Source organism: Pararge aegeria, chromosome 4 (assembly GCF_905163445.1).
Source record: "Pararge aegeria chromosome 4, ilParAegt1.1, whole genome shotgun sequence".
Classification (NCBI taxonomy): Eukaryota; Metazoa; Arthropoda; class Insecta; order Lepidoptera; family Nymphalidae; genus Pararge; species Pararge aegeria.
The window spans coordinates 4,021,788-4,043,395 of record NC_053183.1 but is presented as its reverse complement, the minus strand read 5'-3'; the positions used below and the strand labels follow the sequence as shown (position 1 = coordinate 4,043,395).

Genomic DNA, 21,608 nt, shown 5'->3' with positions numbered 1-21,608 from the left:
AATATACATACATATTAATAATTACAAAAATTACAAAACAGTACATATATAAAATAAAATAAAATACTATATGAATGAATGAATGAATGAATACACTTTTATTGTACACCAAAGAAACAAAAAGTAGTTACAAAGATATAAATACAAATCAAGAGAGTACAATTTGGTGGCCTTATCGCTACATAGCGATTTCTTCCAGGCAACCAATGGCGTAAAAGGAAAAAACATAGAAAAGAGGTAGGTGGTGCAATAAATAAGATTTAAAAATTATACAAATATATAAATATATAACTATATATAAATATATTACATATAAATACAAATAAAATATATAACATAAATATCTAAAGGTTGCCTGGCAGAGATCGCTACTTAGCGATAAGGCCGCTTTTTGTATTCTACTTCTGTCTTTGTATTTCTTTTGTTTTTTTATTGTCCTAACTTAATTGTGGTGTACAAATAAAGAGTTAAATAATAATAATAATAATCTATATAAATATATATATATGGTAAAATAAATAATACTAAAACTATATATAATAATGTTGTGTATTATATTCATAAAAAAATATTTATCAGCTATCTCAGTACCCAAAACACAAGCTACGCTTACTTTGGGGCTACACCGATGTGTATATTGTCGTAGTATATATATTTATTTATTTATATATATATAAAAATGGTACGTTGGTTTGTGTACGCTTAAGAAAACTCAAAAGTTCTGGACCGATTGAGCTGAAATTTTAGCATGATATATAATAGGCATCAAGGATTGTTTTTATGTATTTTTCTCAACCATTCAATCACAATGTGCCACAGCGAAGCGTGGCAGGGTACAGCTAGTAATATATATAAATGTATTTGAATTTTGATGCGTTCTCTCTATTAAAGTCGATAAATGTTTTGCCCACATTGACGTCTAATCTGCCTATATGGCGTAGAGCGTGGATGTAGGGTATAAACAACGGGAGTAAAGACGATGTAAAAGCATAATAATGTAAGGTTATCTTATAACAAGGGTATACTAGCTGACTTCTAGCTAGCTCTTCTTCTGATAAGATAATTTATCTTCTGATAAGGTATATTTTTCCCGTTTTCTAAAGGTCGTAGCGAAAAGTTAAATAGCCTTTAACCTGGTTCAGTAATAGGACGAAAAGATTTTTTAAATCCAATTGATAAAGAGAGATTAACGCGAGTTTTCATATAAACAAATAAACGAGTAATTTCGCACCACCTACCTGATATCTATAGCTATGTTCTTTTACGCCTTTGGTTGCCTGGAAAGATCGCTATGTAGCATATCTAACTTGCTCTATGTATTTTTATTTTCTGTTAGATTTTTGTAGAGTACGATAAAAGTGTATTCGTTCATTAATTCATTAATTTTTTTGACGGCCGATTGGCGCAGTGGGCAGCGACCCTGCTTTCTGAGCCAAGGCCGTGGGTTCGATTCCCACAACTGGACAATGTTTGTGTGATGAACATGAATGTTTTTCAGAGTCTGGGTGTTTATCTGTATATTATAAGTATTTACGTATATTATTCATATAAATTATTATTCATCAGTTATCTTAGTACCCATAACACAAGCTATGCTTACTTTGGGGTTAGATGGCGATGTGTGTATTGTCGTAGTATATTAGTTTATTTATTTATTATTTAATTCAAGTTATTTAGATTTATTATTAATACGGATTTAACTTTTGTTCGAGCTAAAGTCTTCTCCTCGGCACGTAGGTAGGTAGGTCGGTAGGTACATTGTCCGCATATTACATTGCACGTCTGGACCAATGCACTTTTTACACATATTACATTCACATACTCTGTTTCTCGTTCAAATCTCCCGGGATATCGGAATAATACGGTTCACATATTTCCATTAGCAGTTCACTCCAGCGTTCGAATTCGGAGAAGAACTGTATCGCTGCTGAAATAATATAAGCGTTTTGATTCCATTACAGTTTACCGAGTCCAGTAAGCATTCCATTCCAGTAAGAATTTATTTACAGTAAAAGGCTCGTTGGTCTAGATTTTAGTAGTAGCCTAACTCCTTAGTTTAAAGGAAGAGACGTCGCATAACGAAATAGCGTTATGCCCCCATGTGAACCTTTCTGTTTAGTTCGTTTTAGTTCATATATCATTGACATGCACTGGCCGCCATATTTGTCAGTGAAATGCGACTTTTTTACGATTGTTAGATTAGAAAAACTAACGAACATCGTTATGTCATAACATTAAACTCATCAATAATATCACTTGTTTATTAGATTATAGTAGACTCATTGCATAATGAATCTACTATAATCTAATGTTTTGAATTGTTGATGAAATTAATGTATTTAAACTATTTATGCAACTGATTTCGTAACTTGATCCAATTAAAAACAAGAAGCCTCTCACATGTCGTTATTAAAAAGTTATTAAAATATCTAATCTACATAGTTAAAATAACGGCTAAATAAAAGTAAGAACTAACAATCAATTTTCTAATTGATCGGACATAAGTAAAATAGTCAAATCCCCTCATCAACCAGAAAAGAGCTGATCTTCAAACGACTGAATAGATTATCATAAACCATGGCTAAGAACAATCGGGATAAAATTATCTATGACACATAAAAACTAAACGAAAATAGTTTAATCCATTCGGGAGCTACAATATTACAAACGGACAGACACGTTAAACTTCTAACATCCCTCTCTTTTTACATCGGGTTTTAAAAATACATCATGATTCATCATTGAATACCTACGTGAATTATGTAACGAAAAAAGAATACGGTTACATAAACGCGTCAAAATGGTCGTTGCTCTGCAAAAATCTTCCACTCGCGTATGTATAGTGTATTACACATGCATTAAAAAAATTAAAACTGTGAGAAAGCAAGGAAATGATAATTAATTCTTCTTACTTCATCATTGTCTGATGGCATAAGATAATGGCTATAGCGATTTTGTCGAGTTCATTGTTCATACTTCTGCAATTTTTTGTATGACTAGAGAACCGCGACTTGTATTTCGCGGGAGGTGAGTTTATATAGACGCCATGGCCCCGTAAACTCGTAAATCCGTCCTAGAAAAATCGTGTTTAAAATTGCTCATAAATGGACACCTGAGGTCCTAGTATGGGATTTCTACCTATTCGATCGCGTTTAAGTTAACACGATTTGTAGGGAAAAAAGAGTAACACGATTTGTTGTTACAACACGGCTTATACAAATGCATCCTACGACATGTAAAAATATACCACCGTATAAATTAATATCGACCCAAAAATGTTCCAATTAATTCCAACAATACAGTACAGAACAAAAGATACCCGCATCAACATTTTCAAGCAAGTCACTGCATGCCCACGTTGTCCCGGGATTGTAGGAGTACCATCCGTGTTTATATTTCCGGATGAGACCTATTTTAAAAAAAAAAAAAATTCTTAAGTTTAGTTTTTTTATTAAGTTAGCCCTTGAGTGCAATCAGCATAAGCGGGCTTACCTGTTAAGGGCTGTGACAGTTCCCTGGAGGATTCGGTAGCAACCAGACTGCCGACGACGATATGACCCGCCATATTGGGGGGGGGGGGGGGGGGGCAAAATCCCGCGAATCCTATACTCTCACTTATAGGGAGACACAGAGCTTTTAGTAGGTGCAGGTCACACATTAGTACTCCATTTCCCCCAACTTAGTGGTATGCGTTAGGCATTTTCCCTGCATAAAAAAAAACGGTGTGACAGTTAAATAAATCAAAACAGTTTCTGGGCAACATCAGCACTCTTGGTCGTTAGATTAGTACAAAGCCACGCCGTAATCCAAACCAAAACCAGAGGAAATTTAGAAACTTTAAATTCCCAAACCTTAGTACCTACCTGCCCTACTAGTAAATACCATGCCTCGATTTTATTTTAATTTTACCTGGCAATGACTTTAAAATTAAAAATAGTTATTATTAATTATTTCCTTTGTAATCCAGAAGTAGTTTTTTTTGTTTATTACACTTTAAAATGGAAGACGCGTTTTCTTTTTAGTAAGTAAAAATAAAATTTGTTAAAAGCTACTTTATGTATATAAACCGGCGAATTATAATAAAACTAACAATTAATTGTGTTCAGATAAACAAGTTTAATTAAAAAAACACTCCGACATTAATTAATGTTTGCAAAAGTTGCACATAGTTTGTATGACATAAAAAAGGTTTTAATAGCGCTTTTAACATTATGTTAAAAAAGAGTTTTATTTTCGTTGTCCCTTAACGACAATTGTAAAAATGGCTGCCTCTACTGTCGTCTGTAGTTCAGAAATCTCGCATGAAAAGAGGTTTGAAAGGCTGTCCCGGCACGGCTACATAGCACTTGGTAAACCCATGTAAGTGACCCATGTCACACGCAATGAACCAAAGAACAAACCTGTTTAATGATATGAGAAAAGCAGATCTCTTTGCCTAAACCTTCCAAAATGTCAAGCAATTAAAACAAGGTAGAATTATGTCTTCTAAATCCATTAGAACTCACATATGTGTGTTATATTGTGTAAATGCGGCAGTATATCTGTTTTTTGTTGGTTTGTTTTCATTTTTTTTTGCTCAACCGCTGCACCGGTCTTCATGGGTACATATAAAGCTTGCGTGATGGCCATAAAATACATTTTACCCCGAAAAAGTACTTAACAAACATCTCTGTTATCAATGCATGGCTACTCAGCCATTCAACCCAATTCAGTTCTTTTATTTGCATTAAACTGTTGCATAAAAATGCTAGTCACATCTTTGCGAACTTTGACATAGCATCCTGGCGTCATACATAGGATACTTTTTATCCCTATAAAGCGGTGATAGCCTAGTGACTAGTAGTTGACTATATAGAGAATATTAAAGCAAACTCTCATGCTCAAAGGTGTGCGAGTTCAACGAATCCGCATTTTGCAAGCGTGGTGATCCACGGCATATGCCCTTCTCATTCTCACAGGAGACCCGTGCCCTGCGTACCCAGGGGTGGTAGGGAGGTCAGCTGCCCCCCTGGAAATCTCGTAGGGAATATATGAATTCGCCTAACCATTAATCGAAGTTTAAATAGGGCCGTATGTAGTAACTATGTGGCCGTAAACTTTTTCCCAACTTACTACACTACATATGCCTGCTGTTGTACGTTTAGGTGTCTGTGTATGACAAAACAGCCGCGGACGATCTGACTTTAAATAATCTGACTCGGCGCCCCCAAGGCCAATGCTGGGTACGCCTATGGGGTTGATTATGAAGAAGTTGTCAATGATTATGTTTTGATGATAATGATTCAGACATACACTTCACCAGTTTTCATTTCAGATACACAAAAAAACTGCTTCATATTAACCCATTTTACATGAAACGTAGGTCTAATCGGCTTACGCGAAATCGATCATAGCCAATCTATTTACCGATTGCCGACCTGATCCCGTGACCTTTCACGATAATATCTTCTAAACCAATCAGAGGAATGCTTCCATATAAAGTCGAGTAGGTATACTCGAGATTTTGACCTATAAAATATCACTTTATTTTTTGTGATATTAAAATTGCTTGGCGTACACGTGGTTCTTTTGCATCCACGCTATCTATATACCGTTTCTCAGACAATCCATTGTATTCTTTCAATATTATAAATATGAAAGTGTGTTTGTTATTTTCTTTGCTCCTACTTCGCGCCCTAACTGAGCATTCGGCTTAAATTTTGGGTTAGAGTTAGTTGAAAAGACGAAGAGTGCAGGCTACCTTTAGTTCTGGAAAAACACCTAAATTCCTAAGGATGGTTTACAGGTTCAATTGTATTTTTACGTCCGAAATCAAATACCACCTATTAATCAAATATTTTCCTTTCTTCAAAGCCTTACAAAACAACAACCGCGGGTTGCAACTAGCCAATGCTAAACGGAATAAAATTTAACAGTCGACTGGCGCAGTGGGCAGCAACCCTGCTTTATGAGTCAAAGGCCGTGGGTTCGATTCCCACTACTGGAAATGCTTGTGTAATGACCATAATGTTTTTCTATTCCTGTCGGTGACCTTACGACCCCAATATCGTCGGATAATATACACTATATTGCACACAAATTCACCACAAAGTACAAAGCTAGCAGAAATAATTTTTATAAAACAGCTTTACTGTCCCTTAAAATTAATAATATTTTTGAATGTTTTGATAAATATTAAGTGAAACGTGGTAAATTTTAAGTTTTGGAGGTGGCCGTGATCACTTTTACGCAGTTTCATACTTTTACAGTGATCATCGTTTCATTCATTAGTGGTTAAGATATTATTGTTCACAAATAAATAAATAAAATAAATTCCACATTGATACACCTAATATTAAAATATAGCTTTGTAGGTTAGTAGTGTTGTTTAGTAATTAATAAATTAGACAGATTTAGTATATTAAGGACTACCTTTTTAGCGCCTCCTCCTAATGTACGAGGATTTCCGGTCCTAAACTCCTTTTACCAGTGGTTTTTCTAGTATTCGAATTATGTCATAACAGTTGCCAAAATAGAGGATGCTTCCATAATTTACGACAAGTAATTTTAGTCACTGCTTTGCCTAATTATTACTTACTTAACGAATCATTAAGTCAAATAACCATCTTACGCCAATCCGCGGTACGTGTACAAACATAACCATAACCAAATCGTCTTACGTTATGTTATGAGGTGCGCATGCGCAGGTGAAAGTTCTTCCGAGTTATGCAATGCGCACATCTCGGCTTATGACATTGACGAGGTAATTCGCATGTCTCGCCTCGGTTATGTGGTGATAAACGATGATTTATTTGTTGTACTTACACTTAGAATAGACAGGCGTATTAAAGATGGGCCAACAGATATTTTCCAAGACTAAACGAGTCATGCTTGCTTGGAATCGTGCCAATAATGCTGGCTGCAATTCCACACCGAACAGCCAGGTTAATCCTTTGCGCAAGAAATAGACCAGCTTTTATTACGCCAGATAAGGCAATCCCAAAACCGCGGTAATATTCAGTCCAGTTTATATTTTTTTACTTTAACTTTACATTTTTTTTCACAAACCTACATTGATAAATTCAAGATACTGTATTCAATTTTCTGAAAATAGAACACAATTTAAATCAATGAATTTTCCTTTAACGTTGTTTGACCGACAAAATATTTGCATTGCAAAGCAAAGTTACCGAATTTAAAAGTACACTCTACATATTATAAACCAACAGTTTTCGTTTGCATTTCCACTAAAGCAATTTTCGGCAATCAATTCATTAATTGGCCAAACATTGGAAAGCGGGTATCAAAATCAAAACACACACAAACCACTTTTAGGCTGGCTGTCCACTAAAGCTGTGCTTTATAGCTTGATAAGCTGTGAAACTGTTTGACGTCTTACATATTTTACTCTACGAGGTTTATCACCAACCCATTACCGGGCCACTACAAAGCACGGGTCTTCCTTAAGAATGAGAAGGGTTTAGGTCGTAGTCTACCACGCTGTGGTAACCACCAAGTGCATATTTTGACAGCCGATTGGCGCAGTGGGCAGCGACCCTGCTTTCCGAGTCCAAGGCCGTGGGTTCGATGCCCACAACTGGAAATGCTTGTGTAATGACCATAATGTTTTTCAGTGCCTGGGTGTTAATCTGTATATTATAAGTATTTATGTGTATTATATTCATTAAAATAAGCATCAGCTATCTTAGTACCCATAACACAAGCTACGCTTACTTTGGGGCTAGATGGCGATGTATGTATTGTCACAGTATATTTATTTAATTATTTATTTATTTATATTGGTAGACTTCACACGCCGTTGAGAACATTTTGGAGAACTCTCAAGCATGCAGGTTTCCTCACGATGTTTTTCCTTCACCGTTATAGCAAGTTATATTTAAATTGCTTAAATTACAAAAGCATGTAATAACAATAAACAAAAAGACACAATTTTCCATTTTTTTTATTTCCCGATGACTCTTTAAAGAATTATCAAATCCCACCGGGATCCGAGAGTAGACAGTTACTTTGGTTTAAGCATTGTTTTGACCCACCAAAGTGCAGCCCCTTTGAAGGCCAGCATCTTGGGCATTATTGGTTTTGACGACAACCCTGGTGATCGCTGTGGTTTCAAGTGGGAGGTCTCGGTTTCGATTCCCAGCAGGGGCAATTCCGGAATTTATAATTTTAGAGTTTTCTCTGGTCTGGTCTGTTGGGAGGCTGCGGCCGTGGCTACTTACCACCCCACCGACAATGACGTGCCGCTAAGCGATTTAACGTTCCGGTACAATATCGAATAGAAACAGATTAGGGGTATAGGATTAATATAACTGCCATACCCTTAGCAAGTCAACCTGTTGTTACCTTAGACAGCATCTTAACTTACCATCAGATGAGATTGCAGTCAAGGAAAGATTTGTAACGAAACAAAAAAAATACCATGCCTCGATGGTGGCTATTTAACAGATTACTTTATATTTTATAATATAACTAGAGGACCCCAGCGCCATCTGTCGGGCTGATTTGTGAATCTAAACCATCCAGGGTGCCACCCAAACGCATACCAAAAAATTCATTCAAATCGGTACAGCCGTTCAGGAGGAGTTCAGTGACATACACACGCCCACTAGAAATATATATATAAGATCATACCTTACCATGATTTTAAAGGTACCAACAAGTACACGAAAAAAAGTAAGAATGGTTGTAATAATATTGTAAAGTACATGCCTCATATGTAATCCACTCACATATTTATTGCCTTGGCATCGCGTGCCGAGGTCATGACTCTACTTCGCCACTTTACCCATGGTAGATACCATTATAGGCATAAAAAATATTCCTTTTTGATACGACTTCAAAAAAAGGGAGTTATCACTTCGGTGTTAGCGTATATACGTAATTATTATTAGAGTGTTCGATTCTTATAATATAATGAGGTCTACAAACAAATATATAGATATCTAGTATATATTACGGTACACCTGGGACAAAAAGTCACTTATGTTGCTCTCCGTCCTTTCGTATAATAGTAGTAAAATTTCATATGTACTTCTATTTGTCTGTTTTTATGTTTGTATGTCAACGAACAACAAGTCTTTCTTCAAATTAAAAGAAGACCCCACAATACGTAGAATAATATATATAGGTATGTTTGTCCACGGAGACCTTTTGGGTGACGTTAATAGGCTGGCGAGGAGTCAATGAAGGAACCTAATCAATTACATTGTATTGAGTACCTTTAGTTGCAAACCTTATTATAGGTGCATTGTATGTGAACAAAAATACCTCACATGGTTTCCTAAAAGAAAAACTCACAGTTACATATACTGTGAGATTATACCTTAAACCGGATAAAATTTACTATAAGTCGTCACCATATCAACCCATTATATAGGCCCACAACGTGGCACGGGTCTCCTCCCACAATGAAAAGGGTTGAGACCGTAGTCCACCACGCCGTGCTCTCCCAGTGCGGATTGGTGGACTCCAAATGCCTTTATGGAGGGCTGTCAAGCATGCGTATTTACATTGACGACGAGGACGATATTTTCCTTTACAGTTAAAGCAAATGATATTTTAATTGCTCAAAAAATCACCTAACTTATTCTACGAACTTAGTCCCTGACAGTAAAGCTGATGTCCAAACCAATATAGTAATTTACTGATAATAAGCGGCAATAGCGTACTATTGCCGCTTATTATCAGTAAATTACTATAAAAATAATCAAACACTATTTTCTCTTCCGCAGCTCTTGTGGCCAGCTTAGCAGTGATATCGTGTGCGCAAGTTGAGGACCCGTGCAAGACCAAATCCAGAGTGGTCGCCGATGACAAATACTGTGACAAATATTGGGAGTGCGACGGCGGCCAACCTGTCCAGTACGATTGTCCCAATGGCCTGGTCTTTGCTGGAAAACACCGAGGTGTTACCGAGGGATGCGACTACCCTTGGAGGTCAAATTACTGCGAATACCCGAAAGCTCAAATAAGTAAGTACATCATAATATATATTTATAACGGCAAGCAATTAATTGCAAATCGGAAGGAGTAGCAGAGAAAAAGAACTAACCAGCAAAACGTATATGTAAATAACGTACGTGTAAATAAAAACCGAAATAATGCTTCACGGGCCTTAGAAGTACATTATGTACAGTCTCTGGGACTTATCTGTGAAACCGTATATTACAGTAACTTTTACTGTTCTACAACTTATATTATTGTGTTATTGTTTATAAATAGATATCTGTCATTCACATACATAAGAGATGACATGAAGCTCCGCCGGGGCCTTGAAACAATGAAATTATTATGGTCAAATCAAATTATTAATAAACTAAATTGGTAAACTTAAAATATTGTTTCGATTTTCAATAATTGGATTATTTAGTTATGAATTAAGATTAGACGTCACTTATAATGTTATCTATATGATCTATACTAATATCATAAAAAGAAAGAAGATTTTAAACACTACACCCGATATTTTTTACAAGATTACACAAGTTAAGAATATACTTTAGATCAATTAAAAATAAAAACAAACGCGGACGAAGTCGCAGGCAACAGCCAGTTAATATTATTTTAAGATGTTATATCATGTAATTATTAGATAGCGTCTAAACTTTAGCTACTAATAATGCACATAATGGTTTTAATGGACTATTATTAGCGGTAATTACTAAAGCTGAGATTATCCCCTTGACGATAGACTAGACTGCTATGACACGGGAGATGTTAATTATCCCTTCGCCGACATCTAATTATACCTATCTAATTCCAAAATACAAAAAAAAACTATAAATCCGAAAGAGTGTGAATGAATGAATGAAAGAATACACTTTAATTGTACACCACATAAACATATAGAAATATTATAAATAAAAATTTAACAAAAAGTATTCAATAAGTAATAAATAGATATATAAATAATTTAGTTTTTAAAAAAGTATTTAAATCGTTTCTTATGAATACTGCGGGAACTAAACATTTTTCTGGGATAAAAAGCAGCATTTTTTTTTTAATATATAGACAAGTGCTTGACTGCAATCACACCTGATGGTAAATGATGATGCAGCCTAAGATGAAGCGCGCTTGCCTATTCACTCTTGATTATAAGGTACCCAGATTATAGGTATCAGGAAAGTCGGAATATGGGAGAGCATTTTGAGCAGAGGATCAGAAAGGAAGAAGCAAAACGCTTCGTACGTGTTGATGGTATTTAAACCACGTAACGGTGCAGATTCTTAGCATATGTGTTAATCCGAGTGCAATTTAACACTATCAAATTGGTTCAGAAATTTTTGCGTGAAAGAGTAACAAACAACGATCCATCCATCCATACAAACTTTCTTATTTATAATATTATAAATAAATAAATAAAAAATTTAAATATTATAATATTTAATTGGATACAATTCGTGCACCCATCGCCATCTAGCCCCAAAGTAAGCGTTGCTTGTGTTTTGGGTACAAAAATGACGGATGAATATTTATATAATAATTTACATAAATAATTATAATACACAGATAAATTCTCAGACACTGAAAAACATTCATGTTCATCACTCAAAACAGATTCCAGATGTGAGAATAGAACTCAAAGCAGGGTCACTGCCCACTTCGCCAATAGGCCTCATTTTGATTGTCATCATTCATCATTATTGTTAATTATTCATTGTAAAGTCAACATCTCCTGAGGATGCTCCTGTTTCGGAGCTTAACGTGCGTAGATAGTACAATTTGCCGAAATACAGACACCATACAGAATCTCCTGCTTTTCGCCGAGTGTAGCAAATTAAGCTTAATTTTCATAATATATCGACTAAATCATTTTCAATCCACTACAGGGCACGAGTCTTCCCTCAGAATGATAAGAGTTCATGCCATCGTCTACCAAGCTGACTAAAAGCAGATTGGGAGTCTACAAACAATTTTGATAACATTATATAAAAGCCTCAGACATGCAGCTTCCTCACTATAACTCCCTTTAAATGTTAATGCAGGAGATCGAACTCAGTCCTTTAAATACAAATTCAAATTTCATTTATTTCAAGCAGTCCCTACCAAATAAATTGAGACAGAAGTTGACCCCATTTTCGTATAAGGGGTCAACGGCTAAAAAATATCAAGGTTTGCAACCCTTGACAATTTTTTTAGCCGTTGACTGTCTTCACAGGACCTACTTACTACTCTTTTAAAGTAGTTTAATGTTACTGTACTCTTTAAAGTATTACTTAACCGTTTAATAATATTAACTTTAAAAAATAAATTATAGTATATAAGCACACTGAATACGTCAAGTCAGTCTGTTTGTAGTAAGGATTTTTGTACTTTTCTCAGACGATATGTAGATATCACTTATTCGTGTCCGTTTCAAGTAAGTCGATTGTTTATTTTTTTTAGGGATCCGCGTGATCTAAGTTTATATATTGATCGCACATTTTTTCTTTATCCGTAGCTCAGGAGCAGCTTTCGAAAGGGAAGCAAATTTGTTATACAAATTGTAAATTTACAAGTATAACTCGTTTTAAATAAACTTCCATACAACGTTTACACGAAAGCCATGTGTATCGGTTTTACTTGTAAGCATGCAACATGAACTTAAAAGCGCCGGCATTTAAATCATAAGTTATTAGGAGTATGCATTTGAACCAGGGAGGTCCCCTCGTTCCCAAATATTTCACCATACATATAATTGATTCACTTCTCAACAATCTGACATTAAAAACTGTTTCCAGATCCACCAATCGGCACTGAACACTGCGACTGGCTGTACGGTATCTTTGGACACGAAACCTCTTGCACCAGATACTGGACTTGTTGGAACGGTACCGCTACTGAACAGCTGTGTATTGGTGGTTTGCTGTACAACGAGAACGCTCACTCTTGCGACTGGCCTGAAAACGTGGATGGGTGCCAGAAACATCGTAAGTTATATATGCTTTCTGTTTCGGTATGAGGTTCAACAGTGCCACCTCCAATTCAAGTTCTTTGTAAACAGCTGGTAAACAAGCAAGTAACCTGTAGCCTTAGTACAAGATTTGGTCACTGGCCTGGTCATTTTAAATGATTACTACTTTATACTTTTATATATCCGGAGAACTTATCTTACTTAAATTTTATACGTTCACTAAATTAAGGAATTGATATGAACAATATATATCTGTATATCGACAATACACAAATTGTCACCTAGCCCTAAAGTAATCGTAGCTTGTGTTTTCGTTACTAAGATGACTAATAAATATTTTTTTAAATAGAATATAATACAAAATATTCTTCAATTCAAAATAAATAAACTCAATAATGATCTTCCCTTGCCTTTCCTTCGAATACTTAGTAGATTTATTACAAAATCAGTTACATATAGATTTGTGTAACGCGTGCGCAATTAAAATAGACACGCATGAGAAAAAACATTACTTACAATGAAGCTATTGATATTTTGCTTTGCAATAAGCAGAATTACATTTCCTGGGATCAAAGAAAAAACGCTTCAATAGCAGTATCTCATATCACACACTAACATTTCTAGAATCCATATTTAGAACGAAGTTTCTTGAGAAAATTCTATTTATATCTAACGACATGCGCCCACACACTGCAAGCTATCGTATTACCGTAGAGTCTTGGGAATATTCTAAGTTTACTCCAAAAGTTAAGTAGTTTCTGTTCCCCAAATTGGTTTTTCTAATATAATAACATTTTGCAATACACAGGGGTATACGATAAAATAAATCTTTCCTCAGAGGTCAATCCATTAATATAATGATCTTCCTTAAAAGGTCAGTAGACGCGTTATTGGCAATTATCATAATAATGATCGCACTTTACAGGACTCTGCACACAAGGAATTTTTCAGGGCCTGGTAACTATAGTACCTCTGTCAGAAAATGCCAAAAAAGCACTATTTTACCACATGATTGGTATTTAAGGAAATATAAATAATAGGACATCTTAGCCACTCGAATGCAAGATCTACTTTCTAAACGTATGTGAATTCATACGATACTGAATCTCTAATGAATATTAATTATATAAATATAAGCATCACTTCAAGGTTCGACATCATTTGGTATTTGGAGTAATGCAAGGCTGGAGGACGTCTGATTATTGGAAATCTAGCAGAAAGCTGGAAGCTTTGGTGCATGGTAGAGAGAGAGTCAGTACTCTATGTTTATCTATCATCTCTATAATGTGAAAGGTCCAGAAGAGTTGTTTGAACTTATACCACGTTCCCCGTTCTTTGATTGTCACATGCAAAGCAGTCTCAAACAGCCCTCCCACCTGCTCTAAACAGTTAGGGAGTATGGTAGTCATACCCCTAATCGGTTTCTACGCGACACACCAGAACACTAAATCGCTTAGCGTCACGTCTTTATCGGTAGGGTGGTAACTAGCCACGGCCAAAGCCTCGCGTAAGATCAGACCAGAAAATAATCAGAAATTATAAATTCCCAAATTGCCCCTACTGGGAATCGAACCTGGGACCTCCTACTTAAATGACCAGTATTCCTTGATCATTGGAATTATTTGATCTTTTGGTTTTTTACGGTTTTTGGCAGTACACAAGTATTAGGGACAGTAATAATAAGTTAAATGTGTACACCGGACTAATTACTATATTTCCTGCAGGTGTACTTTATAAACTGTAAAATGATAAAATGCTATTTTTATACAGCGTTAACCATTCCTATACAAGTCATGCATTTACTGTTTAAAAACTGTTATGTTGATATCCCCAAGCCAAACTTGGGCGTTTCTAAACGCAGAAGACAACATCAGTCAACTCAAAAATACCTCTTAATTTTTTTTTTTTTATATAACTTGGTATTCTTTATTCGCCCTGTCTTAAATTTACTCTATTTCTATTAAAAACTTGGCAACCCTACGCTAAGGCGTGATGTAAAAAAATATTTTTCTTGTCATGCGATTTATATATTTTTTTTATTACTTGTTCTTCAAGAATCGGCATGGAACTTAACACAGTCTTATATTATATTGAAATATGTAGTGAATGGCATAATTTGTCTAGCCACTTTCACCCTAATTACATTGAGCAGCAAAGCGGATAGTGGCATACAGTCAATGATTTATTGTGTACTGTAGAGCAACTCATTTAGTAAATAGGAAATAGTGACAAATGGTTTATGAAGCCATTATCTCTTTTTTGAAAAATTGCTTTTGGTTCTTAATTATTGTTCACTTTTGTTTATGACAAATTACACTTTCGCTTTTTAAGAAATCAGTTAACGTCTTATACTAGCAGCCTTGTTGGACTAGTGGTATATTTGATAGCGGATCAGGAAGTGCTAGGTGGTGAATTGGGTCCTAAAGTTGTTGGATAGTGGATGTTGGTGCCTTCTTAGGTGCTTTGTATTATTGTTTGTTGTTTGCTTGTGTACAGAACACCTAATAATTTGCAAAATTAATGACGATCGGACGACACTTTCGCATTTATAATACTACTCTGGATATTTTGATAACGCTAATCGATCCTCGTAAATTTATCTCAATATTGAAGTCGAAGGTACTTGCCCCTCCGAGTGCTACAAAACCGTGGAGAAAGGTAATCCCCAAAAAAGTCATGCCCAAAAGTGCTTCGGAGAATACGCTGCCAATTAACTCAATATTGGTATTAGATTACTTACCTGATCAGTGTATCGAATCTATGAGGATTGTAGTTAAACATAAAATAAATAAATAAATATACTAAGACAATACACAAATCTTCATCTCCCAAAATAAGCGTAGCCTGTGTTATGGGTACTAAGATGATTTCCTTTTGTAGAGACTGAGTTCGTGCCCCGGCACACACCGCTGACTTTTTAGAGTTATGTGCGTTTTAAATTAAGCAATTGAAATATCACTTGCTTTAAAGGTAAACAAACCTTCATGCCTGAAAGTTCTCCATAACGTTCCCAACGCTGTGTAAAGTCTACCAATCCGCATTTGGCCAGCGTCGTACACTACAGCCCAAAACATCTGAGAGGAGACCCACAATATTTTCTTTAAAGAATTGGTATGGGCCCATTCTTTAAAGAAAATATTGAGGATGTAGGACAGGACCTAATAATTATTCATAAAGGCGTAATGCAAAAAACCATACACTGTGATAAGTTTGTTCTTGGAATATCTGCCAATTACCTCCTTGAAAGAAGAAAGAAAAATGATTAAGGAAATATTGAGAGTGTAGCAAAAAAAAGAATACATTTAAATGAAACTAGAACATTCTCTCGTAAATAACAAGCAATGGGACAAAGCCTCCGATTAAGATACACAAGATTCACTAAACAGAAAAGCTTCAACTTCGCGTTAAGCTAAAGTCCTAATATGAAACCGGACCACGTTCCGCAATCTTAAAGGGATCCGTATCGAAAACAGACATCCAATTACGTATTCAATACCGCGATGAATCAACAATGGTCATTGTTGGACGCCTGGGAATTCCTTCATAACTTTTGTATAAATTAAATTCGGATAGGTACTTTATGGAAATTCCAGTTTCATATTCCTGTTAGCCGAAAGCGACCCCAGAAATTCTTAAGGGGAAGGGAAATTAAATAAAGAGACAGATAAATTATTATCATCATCTTTTTTTTTTTCTTTCATTGTAATAATCTACGTACCAAGCAGATGGCCCACCTGATCGCGAGTGAAAATTCCATCGCCTAAGAATAAACAGAGCAACACTTCACAGGGCATGCAAGGAGCACGTCCTGCAACATGCCACCCTGCGTCAATCAATTTGAGGCGTAGATGTTATGAACATTAAGCTTAATTTGCTATACTCCGCGAAAAGCAATCTGTGTGGTGTCATTTATAATTTCCTCAATGCTTATACTCCACACCAAACAGATCTTCACCAATGTACCCTCTACGCACGTTTCGCTTCGAAACCGGAGCATCCTCAGGAGATGTTGACTTTACAATGAATAATTGTTAAGTCAACAGGAGAGGAGTGAGGCGAGGTGTTACGCCACATGTGCCCTTAATCTGTGTCAAAGGCTGTGTGGGTTCGATTCCCACAACTGGAAAATGTTTGTGTGATGAACAGGAATGTTTTTCAGTGTCTGGGTGTTTATATGTATTTTATCAGTATTTATGTATATTATTCTTTGAATGAATATTTATCAGTCGTCATCTTAGCACCTATAAAACAAGCTACGTTTACTTTGGGGCTAGATGGCGGTGTGTGTATTGTAGTATATTTATTTAGTATCACTTGTTAGTTATAATAATAATTGGGACCGCGCGACGGTTTAATATGCTCTCTAGGTGTATACACCGCCACTTTCCTAACTCCGGGCTTGTACTGAAATGTTTCAACACGTTAACTGTCCATTCCTACATATTCGACTCGATAACGTACGTTTACCAGACTTTATAAACAACTTGTATGCGATCGCAACATATTTAATAATTGACTTTTAAGATATTAAACGGAACGTGCTGTTATTGCAAAACCTCATGGCTTTGTAGGGCCGGTTTCTTTGGGACAGGGAACCTGTTAACAGCATTATATTCTAATACCTAACAATTTATTACCCTATACGGGAGTTAGACAGGATAGAGTTTATTTTGTCTCTTGTTGCATAAAAATTTCCCAAGTGCATCCAGTTCTGCTAAAAGTGGCTTCGCTCGTGACGCTATGTCGATATTCCAGAAAATTACTTTGCTGGATAAATTGAATTCTGATATACGAAGATTGAGCACACGATACGGGTATATGGATATGTGATCGAAATATCTAGAAGATATTTCGGGATAGTGATATTAGTACACAAGTTTAACAATTTAGAATCATAACCAACTATAGTATCTTACTATGATATCTACTAAAATAAGGGTATTTTCATATTTAATTAGATATTTATCTTATACTAAAATATATATTAGTTTATTTATTTTTTATATTTATGTGTGCAGTCTGGTTTATGTTGTTATTCGTATGATTTTTTTTTTAATAGTAAACTTGAGGTGTACAAATCCCTATCCCTACTAATATTATAAATGTCAATGTAAGTTTGTTTGTTACGCTTTCACGCAAAAACTGCTTAACTGATCCTCATAAAACTTTGTACACATATTCTTGGATATGTTAGAAGTAATATAGAATACTTTTTTTCCCGACATTAAGCTCGGTTCCTTTGGGAGAGGGGGTGAAAGTGTTTGACAATTTTACACCATAACTCCGACAAATTATAACAGATTTAAATAATTATTTTTGTACTATGTGTTTAATTTTGTCCAAATTTTGTGTACATCTGATGAATGTGATTGGAGAAAGAGGATCTGTCCTCTATCTCACTCCTCAGCGGACAGCAGGAAACCCCTCATTTAAGGCTTAATGATACTGAATACTTTAAATTTCTTTAGAACTACAACTAAATTGAATGCCTCATCAAAACCAAAATCAAACGCAGACGAAGTCGCGGGCAACATATAGTAAAGAGTATAAATAAACAAATGAATAAGTAAAATGTTATTGCTATGTTCCCAGCTCTCTGCAACGAGGACGCCAACGGCAACGTGCCTTTAGGCAAGTCCTGCAACCGCTACTGGCAGTGTCAAGGCGGGTACCCTCGCCTGCAGCGATGCCCAGCCATGCTGGTGTTCGACAGACGCTCCTTACGCTGCGTTGTACCGCCCACAGAAGACTGCGAGATACCCACAACCACCACACCACAACCGGAAGAAGAAGATGTGAGACAGGTAATCATCATAATCACCATATCAACACATTACTGGCCCACCACAGGGCACGGGTGTCCTCCCACAATGAGAAGGAAAACCGGAGCATCCTCAGGAGTTGACTTAACTATTATTCATAATTGTAGTCAACAGGAGAGGAGTGAGTCATGTGCCCTTAATTTCACCGGTATTGCAACCCAGAACACTACTTTCCTGGACGAGTTCTACATATACATATACAAGTATATACATGCACAAAAGCAATGATCATCACCAACGACCTATTACGGCTCACTACAGAACAAAAAAAAGTCTCCCTCACATGAGAAGAGTTTAGGCCTTAGTCCACCACACTGGCCCAGTTCTTATTGGTAGACTTCAAACGCCCTTGAGAACATTATGGTGAACTCTCAGGCATGCAAGTTTCGGCTGGGGTGGGGGATACGTCCGGGAAGTATAAAACAGTTTCCCCGGGTGTCTAACAAAGCCAACAAGTGGGACTTTTCGTGGTGGTTTTTATTTTGGGTATAACCTTCTTTACAGAGGCGGAGTCCCAAATAACCTCCGTCCTACCCAATGGTCGGAGCTTACAGCTTTTCCACCACGCTATAGTGCTGTCATCGCTTTTTAGTCAAAACTCAAATCTTTATTCAAGTAGCTAATAGATGGCAATTTTGCATACACTACATGAGAAATGTGTACACGGTAGTGAGATGATGGCGATAACCAAATTCGTAAACTTAAAACTAAAGCTACGAGGGTTTGTAAAAAGCAACCTGGTCAGGACAATAATTTGCAGCCAAGCTATATACTTTATACTATATATATAGGACTTGTATATAAGCTTACGTTTAATACAAACTTTAATTCTGCAGCTAAGTAACTAAAATAATATACTATAATCCTTTCAGAGTCCTCAACAACCATCAAAGAGGCCGAGCAACAACGAGTACCAAGATGGACAAGGTCGTCAGAGGCAAAGGAACTAAGAACATTTTCACGATATTATTAGTTCATAAGTGTTTCGAATGGGCATACAAGTTCTCTGTACCAAATTTTCCAATAGACATCACTTAGAATTACTACGCTTAGTTTAAAGATACCTTGAATCATTTCTATCAACTTTTTAAACGCGGATTCCCAAAACAAAGGCATTCCATAGAACCAGTGGCGTGCACTTCATACATGCACAAAAGCACTGCCTAACATAAATTTTTTGTATAACTCCTAAATTCGAAGGATTTTCCATTTTCCTGACCAAAAACCCTGTGCACGCCACTGCATAGAACTGATAAAAAATGTGAGCCAACTATTTTGTTAGGTAGTAATGTGACAATTCCCAGCAAGTAGCATTACGCATAAATACCTTGAGGAGTCACTAAAAACTCTTTTTACACCAAGACCGTTAATTTAAAAAATTTCAAAAGCAGGCTTTATATAGATTTAATTAAACTTCGTAAAATTTTTGATTTGTCGGTTACGCTAATTCGGCGGTCAAGACAATATATCGCCTCCAAAAACTATGGTAATAATTTTGTCTTCATTTTGTTTTGCCCGCTCTGCGACTATGTCTCAACCGATAAATAGACAATGGCATCTTTTTGGTTTATAAAGTCTTAAGATTGCCTCGACCACAACCATTTTGACTTTGAAACTCGTTGTGCTAAGTTGGTTATAGTTTCTATCGTTATTCTATCTACCACGAAGCTGATTTTCGAAAAAGATATTGCCAAAATAAGATTATATTCGCATCGTCTTTCAGTGGACTATTACTGTAGCTCGAGCCTCGACCTAATTCATAAATTATCATCAATAACCTATCACAGTCCCTGCTGGACTAAAGGTTTCTGCCAACGAAAGGGTTTTCCCATAATCAGCACGCTAGGCAGACGGGTTGGGCGTCGCAGTAGATGGTAGTAGTGGCACAGAGAACGCTGCTGACCGTACTCCGTTTTATTCCTTCAGTCGCCTCGTACGAGGAGGGGTGGTGACAACTGCAACTGATCTACCGTCACCACACGACACTTCTCATTCTATCATCGCCATCCATTCAACGAGATATTGTTTAAAAGTCCATTTCATCAATTCGCCTTTAATAAGTAATATTTATACTCCATTAATTAGTCATACCTTGTAGTTTTATTGACTGTAAAAAACTTTAATCTCTGTCAAAGAAATACTCATTTTAAGTTAATAACGGTAAAGCTGTCAATGAGTTGTCATTTTAATTAGAATAGTTAAGTTAATATAAGTTTATATTGTGCTAATTTTAAGATAATAAATATAGGTATTTCCAAAATTTTGTTTTATTTTACTGGTGTAACAAATTAAAGAAATATTTAAAAAAAAACAATAAAACAACACATACCAGTGCCGTACTAACAAGGCCCACATGATAGTTATGTTTATACCCAACTTCTTTTTAACTATTATTAGATAGGACGAGTAAACGGTAGACATAATGATCTCGTGGCGCACATCTCAGCCCTGTAGACAATCTCACAAAAAAAAGAGGGTTCCTAATTCGAAATTAACACTTTTTTTTTCATTAGAATGAAAAAGCGCTGACGAAGTTGTTTAAGCAATTCATCATCATTATTATGGACCCCATGGCCCACTACATCACAGCACAGGTCAGGTCTCCTCTCTAAATGAGCAGGGGTTCGGCCGTAGACCATCACGCTGCATCACGCTGGCAGAGTGCTGATTGGTAGACTTCACATGCCTTTAAGAACCATATGGAGTACTCTCAGGGGAGAAGGTTTCGTTACAATGTTTTCATTCGCCGTTAAAGCAAGATACTAATCAATTAAAAACAATTATCCAATCACAATTAAGAGTATGCGCAATACAAGAGTAAATTAAAACCGTAATAACACTTCACAGGCTTTGGAGGTACATTATGTACTGTATCTGAGACTTATCTGTGAAAC

The 21,608-nt window shown here is 36.0% G+C and overlaps 1 protein-coding gene across 1 annotated transcript in view; it reads left to right on the top strand.

The window, feature by feature from the left end:
* Positions 1–20,943, top strand: part of LOC120623465 (protein obstructor-E-like) — a 72,243-nt gene extending 51,300 nt beyond the window's left edge. The window contains exons 3-6 of the mRNA XM_039889499.1: positions 9,732–9,971; positions 12,720–12,908; positions 18,485–18,696; positions 19,587–20,943. Of these exons, the coding sequence (XP_039745433.1) occupies positions 9,732–9,971; positions 12,720–12,908; positions 18,485–18,696; positions 19,587–19,664 (719 nt within the window). The 3' untranslated portion in view covers positions 19,665–20,943. The remainder of the gene's footprint in view (positions 1–9,731; positions 9,972–12,719; positions 12,909–18,484; positions 18,697–19,586) is intronic.
* Positions 20,944–21,608: the final 665 nt, after the last annotated feature.